Here is a 9,627-nt window from a genome sequence, read left to right on the forward strand (position 1 = left end):
CCCTTGCATTTATCCACCGCTGCCCCCTCACGCTGCTCTGACACCCTGTTGCTGCCGACATGATGCTTGTCCCGACACCGTAACGCTTGTCCTGACCCTGTAACAAATGCCAGCCTGGCCCATGTGGTCTTCAGGGAGGTTGTCATTCTGTTAATGCCCAACCCAATACTACCCACAGGTCCTTGTATGACCACCCGCCCCCAGAGCCCAGTCCTGACTGGAAGTGCTGCACCGCAGGCACTGGCGACTTCCTGCTCTCCAGCATGGGATGAGGTGACCGTGTGTGATACCTGAGGGGTCACACACGCACAGGGTTCAAACCCCTGTCCTTTGTCCCGCAGCCAGGCTCCTCTAACCAGGTTAGAGAGTAACCTGGCCTTTCCCTTCCCCCAAGCCCATTGTAGCAGGCACCCGGGRGCAGCAGGCAGCCAATGCCGGCAGACGGGAAATGGCACTGGGGAAGCGGGGAGGAGGAGGGGAACGGCAGAGAAGTTCCTGAAGTTTTCTGTCCTGGATAGTTGGAATAAATCTCATTTTCTCTGGTCTCCTTGCGGAGTCGAGGATTGGCTCGGCAGTGCTGCAGCCCGCCCTCCTCCTTCCCACGTCCCCTCCCCGCCAACTTCGCTCCCTCTCTCCCGTGGCATCAGGGCGTCAGCCTGGGAGAGCAAGCCGTGGGGGGACAGCAGTGAGAAAAAGAGGAGGACATGTCCCCCCTTTCTCCTCCGCTGCGTTCCGGAGAACAGCACCAGTAACCCGTGGAGCAAGTTACAGCAGCCTGCGGAGAATGTCTCGCAACTTTTCGTCTGGAGGACGGAGAAAAAAATAATAATCCTGGTTCGAAAGAGGTAAATCCCGAAAGTTTTGATTCATCAGTTTGTAGAGCTGGGGACAGGGGGATGTTGGGAGGAGAAGGAAAAGGGTGGAGAGGGTGTTTGAAGCGGGGAGAAGCGGGAGGGGTGGCAAGGCGATAGAGACGGGAAGGATGACGAAAAAGAAAGGGAGAAGAAGGCAGGAATGCAACAGGAAACTGGGAGTGAGGAGAGGGGAGACAGGACAGGGGGGAGAGGCGGGAAGGGAAGGGAAGGAAAGGAAAGGAAAAGGAGTGAGAAGAGGGTCCTATGGATGGGGGAAGGCAGCGGGATGCTTATCTCCCAACCCTGCTCTGGATATCCCTCAAAGCCCCACAGACTCTCGGCACCTCAATTTTGGGAGTATGGAGGAAGAAAGGGAGCTTTTTCCTAAGAGGGCAGGGAAGGGATGGCTAGAAACTGCCCACCTCCATAGCTTCAGCCTCCCTCTATGTCCCAGTATGTCTGCTTGGGAAAATATCCTTGTTATATGGAGATATCACTCTGTATATATATAGCAGCTGGCAGCACAGGAGTCAGATTTAGGCATCTGCCTCCTGCTTAGCTCTGCTCCGGGGAAGCCAAAAGAGGACCAACCCAACCAGCCGAGCCCCTTTCCCCCTCCCCCAAAAGCCTGACCCTGCTGGCTTCTCCCATCCCAAAACAGTCACCCAATAGGGGAACCTCTGCCTCCCTTTCTTAAGGGAAAGGGAGGCTTTTCGTCACTCAGGAAGGCTGGGAAAGCCTTCCTGGCCACCCACAGCCATTTCCACCCGCTCTTCCTGCTGTTGAGACCACCCCAAACTTCTCACTCTCTTCTGGAGTATGTCCACTTTGAGGGAGGGAAGAGGCTGCTTTCAGCAGCTCTATCCAACTAGACATCTGGATTATTCCACACCCCCCCCCCCCCCCCCTTTCTGGTTTCCACTCTTCCCAGCAAGCAGAACGGCTCTGGCCATTCCCAGCTAGTGGAAAACCAGTGGTAACCAGCTGAACTTGGGGGGGAAATGGGGGAGGCCGGGCTGGGAGGAGGAGGTGCTGGCAGTGGGTCTTTGAAGGTGGGGGGCTTCACAGAGGAGGCATGGAGGGAACCTGGGAAGGGGAGGTYGTGATGGGCTGTGGGCTTCCTGTGTTGGGAACTGGTGAACGTGGAGGGCTGCCAGATGGAAGCGGTGGCACCGAACAGTGAGATGGCCAGGGAGAGGGGTCCCTTTGCCCAGTGGAGGAAAGGACAGCACATAGGTTACCCTTTGCCCGCAGAATCACGAGTTTCTTTGGCATGGAGGAGTCTGTTTGGGTGAAGAGGAGGCCTCAAAGGGGCAGGGAGTCACACCAGGGGCAGAAGGAAAGAAAAGAAAGGAAAAAGGAAAAACAGGCCTGCCAGAAACCTGACATCTAGGTAGGGTTGGGCACCAGCTGCTTCACTCCCTCCCTCCCTCCCTCTCTCCCTCTCTGCCTCTCTCCCTCCCTCTCTCCTCTCCCAGTGCCTGCTGCCTGCCAGCATGCAAGGAAAGACAGGGGCCGGGAGGAGCTGGCTTGCTTCCCTGTGGTGACCAAGAGACAAGGAAGGAGAAACACTTTCCTCCACCTCGCTCCCTCACTCAATAGTTGTCCAGACAGAGAGCAAGGGTATGCTGTCCTCCCACATCCCCCCTTTCCCTTGCCTCCCCACCCCATTCCAAGGTGTGATGTCCCCCATGGGGGTCTGCAGGGTAACTCGGTTGCGCAGGGGACTTGAGGTGGGGTAGGAGGTTCTACCCCACAAGGTAGCCCTGGCTGGTGCAGCACATGCTAAAGGACACAATTCCCACTTCTCAGGGAATTGTGCAGAGGAAAGGGAAAACTTGAGGGCTGTAACTCACCTAATCTCTTCTCCCAGGGTCACATACTTTACTGGGAGATTCTGGGGATAGCTCAAAAATATGGTTGCATCTCTCTTGTGGGGTCCCAAGACCTACCTTAGGATGCCCCCTAGTACTTTCCTCTGTACTCCAGGCGAGCCCTGACCCAATGGCTATGGGTGCCATAGCCAGAGACAGGAAATAGCTCCCCATTTGTCCCCTCACCCCAAATCTGCCACATGCCTGGTTTGTCCTGGCTGTGAGGCAGCACTGCATAGCCTCTGTGGGCGGGAGGAAGACATGAGCCGCACGAGCCATGGAGCTGGGGGCCAGCAGGAACCCAACCTGCCACCAGCCACTGCCACCCCAGGAGGCCACTGCCACCCCGGGGACGCAGCCAATGGTGCCGGGCACTGCTGGGGGAGGTTTGTTTTCCCTTCCCCAGTCATTAACCCCTGGCAGATAAGAGGGGCCCCGGGTGAGCAAACAAGGCCAAGGCAAAGCGAAAACACATCTAGCCAGGCAGGAAAGCAATTTCGTGTCCAGGATTCCCCTTCACCAGAGATTTTGCCATGCTGGCACTGCCTGGCTGCTCCAAGGTGATGCGTGGATGAGCAGGAGAGGCAGGGAATGTGGCAGGGGGAGACAGATGGACCCATGCAGCAGTGGGGTTCCAGCACATGGAGATTGAGACATGTGAGGCTCCTGCATCACCTACTGGAGTGCTGTCCTCCACAGCCAGCCCTGCTGGAGTGACCCAGCTCCGACCTGACGCCCCAGCCACAGAACTGAGCCCAGGGAGGGATACGTCCCGAGGTGGCCACTCAGGCCACTGACACTCTGAGATGCCCCACATCCAAATCCTCTCCTTTCCCCAGCCCACCCTCTCCCACTCACTACCCACACCAGGGTATCTACCCATCTGAGAGTCGTCCCCATGGACTGGGGATGTTACCACTCGGCCATCATGCATCCAGCCACTGCTTCCTGCCTGCCCCTCAGTGCCTCTGGGACCTGCCTGAGTGCAGGGACCCATCCCACCTTCTCCTCCAACCCCAGGCTATCACCTCCCTTGCCGTGCTTCAGCTTTCCCTGTCTGCAAAGCAGCTGCCCTCCCCACACTGCCCACTCCCTGCTTCTCCAACATGTCTGCCCAGCACCCGGGGACCCAGCCAATGAAGGACAAACAATGCAGTATACAAATATTGCATTTTTGCTTACCACCACTCCTCCCTGAGAAGCACATGGGCCCCAGGCCTCGCCCTCTCCTCAAGGGTTCATCTGAATAGCAAAAACGAGGGAGAGGTTTCTCCCCCGAGGAGCTGGGGCAGCCAGGCAGGGCACTGTTCTGGGAGGAGGTTCTGCCTCGGAGGGAAATCCTCAGCCTGTGTTGTGGCGTTGGTATGGCAAAGCTGCTTTGCAGACAGGAAACTGAGGCATACTGAGGTAGGTCAGCAGGGTGAGGCGAGAGCACATGTTTTTGGAGGAAAGCCTTTTCCTTCCTCCCCAAGAGGAGAGCCAGGTGAGGGGGAAGCCAATAGCGACTTATGCACTGCCTTTAACCTCCCCAGTTCTATGGATGTAGCTAAAGGTTGTTGGGAAAATCCTGTCCAAGGGCTTCACTGTTCCTCTTACCTTGTTTAGGTGGCCAACAAGGGGACCAATGCACTTGCCCTGCCAGTCCACTCAAAGCTCTCATTGCTGCCTGCTGCCCCACCTGTGACTGGCTCCCACTCACCCAGTGGCAGCAGAAGACCTCTAAATACACGACCCGACACTGCTTCAGGGGACCTCTTCAGAACTGAGGGTGACTCAGACCCTCCCTGGGGACATCTCTGTGCCACCACTGTCCTCACTACTGAGAACTTACCCTCTGAGGGTGATTTCATGAGCACGACGTAGCGCAGGGAAGCGGGAAACCTGCCAAAAGCCAAAGTGACGTGCACTGTGACCCCGAGAGCATCGGTGCAGGAGCCATGGGAAGGCTGGGGATGTGACAGACCACCCCAGTGCTGGAAGCCTGGTGAGGGCTGATTTTTGGAGCTTTTTCAAAGGCAGAGTGAAGGGTACAACATGAGCCTGGGGAAGCTGCCAGTGCTCAGCTGGGTGTCAGGCTCCCATGGCAAGCGGCGGCTGAAGTCGGAGCTGACGCCAGACATGATCAGCCCGCCGCTGGGTGACTTCCGGCACACCATGCACGTGGGGCGCGGCGGGGATGTCTTTGGGGACACCTCTTTCCTCAGCAGCCATGGTGGGGCCGACACAGCCAAACCCAACAACTTCTTCGCCCGGACACTGCGCCACGTCCGCCGCACACCGCTGAAGAGACGGGGCAGTGGGGGCCAGGCGGGGGCCTCACCTGCCCCCCCAGCCATATCACCCATCATCAAGAACGCCGTCTCGCTGCCACAGCTCAACGAGGGGATGTATGATGGTGCCAGCGGAGGCCGGGGTTTGACCAGCAAGTTCTCCTTCAAAAGTGCCTCCAACAGCTTCTCCAAAACACACCAGGCTTACGGTGAGTGAAGCTCAAGGCAGAGGCTGGCGCCCAGGTACTGAGCATCCTATGCATCCCTTCTCCATTGCTCCATGCCGCAGTTTCCTCTCCAATGAGGAACTTCAGGCTCTTGRGAGAGATGGCATATTTAAGACTGCCCAGTCTTGACAATCCCTGTGAGCAGATAATCCTAACCTTACTCTGAACCATGGTCCTTGTTCCTGCTCTTGGAGGGTCTCCTCCCAGGGTGTCCCTCAACATGGGGTAGGGTTGGTTTCTCCCTTTCTCCCTCTCTCCCATAGCCCTACACAGCTGGCAGCCCGTGTGGAGTAGTTGTAAGGGAGTGCACCCGATCTACCCCCAGCCCTACACCTTTCTCATGAACAGCCTCCCCGAGGAAGCCAAGAAGGTGCTGGGACAGTGGAGCAATTCCTACTCCAAGGTTATGAGGTCAAGGGAACCCATGGCACAGCTTTCCCCAACTCCACACAGATGCTCTTACCCTGTCCCTAGCTGTGCCAACCTCTACATCTCCACGTGCTGCTCCTCAGGGATTCCATCCACCCTTCTCCATTGTGTCTACATTTCTGCCTGCCAGCCAGGGTGCCCTTTAGGGAAAGGTTGTGGGAAGGACAGGGCAGGATAGCTGTGTGGCTCCTCTCCTCACAGCACTGCCCTGTGGCTCAGCTCGTCCCCAGCGAGGGAGGTCTGGAGCAGAAGGTCTCAGGGTGGGGGTTGGATCTGGGGGGGCTTCAACAGCCGGGAAGGTGGCTGGGCTCAGAGGGAAAGGCAGGCTGAGGCAATGCTGCCATCTCCTGGTCTCACCTGCCTGGCTCAGCCCCCACTGCCATCTTACCAAGCCCAGAGCCCACCCAGAGACCCTCTGCTGTAACTCTGGGCTGGAGATGTCCACAGAGACACTGACCTATCCTTTAGAGGCCAGTGTGGCACTGATGGGGCGTGACCTGAGCCACCTTGGCAGTAGTGTCCTTTATCCTCAGCAGAATTAAGTCAGGCTTCCTCCCGCCAAGCTGTTCCCTTGCCTCACCAGCCACACCTTCTGCCTCACAGGGCTGGAGTCCGGATTTTGCACCATCCCTCGTGTCCCTCGCTTGGAAAAGGGCCAAGAGAGCACCTTCCCCGGGGAAGATCAGCTGGATCGCTCCGACTCCCTGCTGTCATTCCGCCTAGACCTGGGGCCCTCCCTGATGAGTGAGCTACTCCAGGTGATGAGCTTCTCTGAAACCAATGGGAACGAGGTGGGGGAGGATGGCCCACACCTCCTGTGCGATGAGGGGACCAAGGACAGGGTTCCTCCACCAGTGGGTGCATCCCAGGAAGAGGACAAGGCAACATCCAGCTTCTGGGACCACTCCAGGCAGAACAACTTGTCGGGAGCCAGCTCACTGCCAGGTCTGTCGGTCCATGCCAATGGAGAGGCACATGCCATTGAAGGCGCTGGAGGGAACTCTGACAGGGCTTCCGGGCCAGGGGCAGCACCCAGAGGGTCCCTGTGGCAGGGGCACTGGAACGACTGCACCATTGAGGCAGGAGAATTTGACCGAGCAGCCCAGGTCCTGGCCCGCCATTACGGTGGGACTAGCACCCCACGCAGCTCGGAGAAGGGCGAGGGTCCCCAGCAGGTCCGAACACAGACCCTGTGGGAGAGCCCCAGCAGCAGCTTGTGGGGGTCACAAGTGACAAGGCAGAGCCGGTCCCCCGAGGCCAGCTGGAACCAAGGAGAGGAGGAGGTTGAGGAGACCAAGCTCTCCAGCCTGCAGGAAAGCTACAGTGATGCCCGAGGGGGCTGCAGCAATTCTTTCGAGTATGCTGATGAGGAGGAGGAAGAGGATGATGAAGTCAAGGTGTGAACGGCCATCCCTCCCATCACAAGCCCCTCCAGAGACACTGGTACCGGGATGTTTGCCCTCCTCCCTGTGCCCCACCCGCTGGTGCCTGTGTTACCAGCAGACCCAGTGGGTGATCTCCTCACCAAGTTGGGGCATTGGGTGGGCCAGAAAGGGGCAGGAAGAGAGCCCATCTCCTGGGGGTTTCCCTGGGGCTGGGCCAGGCTGCTGCAGAGGGCCAGGGGGCACTGCAGAGCCAGGCATAGCACCCCTTCTCCAGCCTCACAGCCATTAGACATCACAGGAACATTCCCATGTGCCAAAGGAACCCCAAATCCTTCCTACCCCATCCCATTCTCCCCAGAACCCTCTGTCTCAACCCTCAGCCTGGCCACACCAGCACATCTGGGGACACACCCCATCCTTCCACTGACATCCCCAGCCATCCTCTGCACTATTACACATGCCTGCCCAGAGATATTCCTACAGATAGCTCTGGCATGTAGGGGATGGGCATCTCCCCAACTCCAACTGGTGCAAGACCYTTTGGTATGGCCCATCTATCAACGGGGAGGATAGCTGGGGTCCCAAGGCAAACCCTACAGCACTGAGCTTTCTCTTCTCCCTTCCCCCCCCCCCCCAAAAAAAAGCTGTGTGTTCAGCATTCAGGAGGTAAGAGCATGCACAGAGACAATCAGGAATCTTTCCACTTGCCTCCTGCTGCTGGGTATCACTTAGGACAACTTCTTTCTTACCCCCACTCCTCTCAGCAATTGAGAGGGGAGAAACTTCTTGGCTAGCTGGTGGCAAAGGTAGGCTGTCAGGTCACCAAACTGTGGTTCAAGCCCTAAAAATCCCTTCTTTTTCCCCTGTCTCAGAAAAAGCAGACTCCTTTGCAGCCACTCAGTTTGTGTCACCATCCTCGTGATGATYGCACAGCGTTTGTGTCTCCATCCTTGCTCCTTGCTCCCCTCCCCGTTCCCCACACACATGACCCTCTTTCCAGTGCACCCCTTCCCAAGAGTAATGTACCATGGCTAATGTCCCTCGCTGAGTGGCCCTGGGTGACACAGCCACCCTGGAATGAGCTGCCCCCCACACTGCCCCGTGTGCAAACTGGCCCTCATAGAAGCGCCTTTGTGCCRTGGTGTGGAGCCGACATGCTCAGGGGCTGAGGTCACCAGAGGGACCCTCACAGGACCCCCCTTGTTCTCTGGGACAGGAGGGGGTGTGCAGTGGGGGCAGATGCTGGGCCATGGCTGCAAAGACTCTGCTCCCACACAGCTCACCCGCCACCCTGCTGCTTTTGCCCGGGAGCTCTTCAGAGCAGGAGAAAAAGCTCCAGGGTGTGCACATACTGCACATGGAAGTGCCAGGCCACCAAGGTTAAGGGCAAGCCCATGTTCCCCAGCCTCCCCAAAGGGCTGCCTCATGCCAGCCACCAGCAGCAAGCCAGAGCAGGCACCAGGAACAAGAAGTTCCCAGGTCTGGCTACTGGCACCCAGCAGGATCAGCCTTATCCTCCCTTGCACCTTCCAGGGTGGGGACCTGGGCTCTCAGGACRAGCTCCCCTCTGCCCTCTGCTTCCCAGACCGTAACATAAGACCAAAGACACATATCTGTGGAATTATCCTTTCTGCCTCTCCTCTGTATCCCATGCACTTATTATTGTCCTTATTAAAACAGTTTTGATACTAACTTCTCTGGTGTATCCCTTTGTCTGCTGTGACCTTACTGCCTTCCTTGCTATGATGTCTGTTGGAGCCCCATCCACCAATCCCTCTATCTTGGGCAGCAAGGGAGTGGGAGGGCAAGGGCATTTCCACCTTGCCTCGGACCAGGCTCTCTGTAAGATGCTCTTCTATTTTGCTCTCCTCTTACCCAGCCTCAAGTGCCCCAATGTTGCGGTCATACATCAGTCTCACTTTAGGCTGGTGAGATACTTTTCAATTAGACCAGCAGCATGCAATAATCAGGACTATTTGCCTGTAGTCATGTGCAAGGAGGCACTGAGGCACATAACTCAGTCCAAATCCCACTGCCTCCTCTGCCTCACTTTCGCTGAGTAAGATCCACTGTGGAAATATCAGAGTAATGTCTAACCTGACTGGAATRTGCTAGCAGATAACTGAGGTGAGGTAAATGGGAAAGTTGCAGACAATCCTTTTTCTATGGCAGGAATGCTGGCTGGGGGCACACCTCTGCTGCCTTTCCCATGSCCCCTAAAGTTTGATTATGCACTTCTGTGGCTCCAAATGCCACATCAAATGCCACTTCATTTACATTTATGTCTTACTTCCCATTCCTCCATTCCTCATTCTCAAAAGCTTGGGTGCAAGAAAAAACTGAGTACTGTGAAAAGATTACACAACCATTTCCTTAGCAATCATATAATGTCCTCATCCGGAACCCCACCTAAACCATCTTCTGGCCTACCTGCTATCCCTTCAACCCCACTGCCTGCTCTGACCTGGAAAGTGCCTGGCATTATCCAACAATGGCTTCTTTCCTATTGGTGGGAGAACCTTGGGCTGTGTCAGTGGCTTGCACAGAGCCACAGAGCTCTCACAGAAGACAAAGTAGCTGTAACATGC

General features: G+C 56.8%; 1 protein-coding gene across 3 annotated transcripts; it reads left to right on the plus strand.

The window, feature by feature from the left end:
* Positions 1 to 253: 253 nt before the first annotated feature.
* CDC42EP1 (CDC42 effector protein 1) lies at positions 254 to 8,731 on the plus strand. 3 transcript variants are annotated; one of them, XM_057387858.1, is made up of 4 exons: positions 254 to 845; positions 2,109 to 2,247; positions 4,334 to 5,207; positions 6,258 to 8,731. In XM_057387858.1, exons 3-4 carry the CDS (start codon positions 4,763 to 4,765, stop codon positions 7,055 to 7,057), a joined length of 1,245 nt encoding a protein of 414 aa, XP_057243841.1. In that variant the 5' UTR covers positions 254 to 845; positions 2,109 to 2,247; positions 4,334 to 4,762; the 3' UTR covers positions 7,058 to 8,731. The 3 variants fall into 3 exon arrangements, with proteins under 3 accessions (XP_057243841.1, XP_057243847.1, XP_057243832.1); XM_057387864.1 differs by lacking the exon at positions 2,109 to 2,247 and adding an exon at positions 2,333 to 2,477; XM_057387849.1 differs by lacking the exon at positions 2,109 to 2,247.
* Positions 8,732 to 9,627: the final 896 nt, after the last annotated feature.

This window comes from Malurus melanocephalus, unplaced genomic scaffold (assembly GCF_030028575.1).
Source record: "Malurus melanocephalus ecotype Western Australia unplaced genomic scaffold, MMel_1.1 scaffold_17, whole genome shotgun sequence".
NCBI lineage: Eukaryota > Metazoa > Chordata > Aves > Passeriformes > Maluridae > Malurus > Malurus melanocephalus.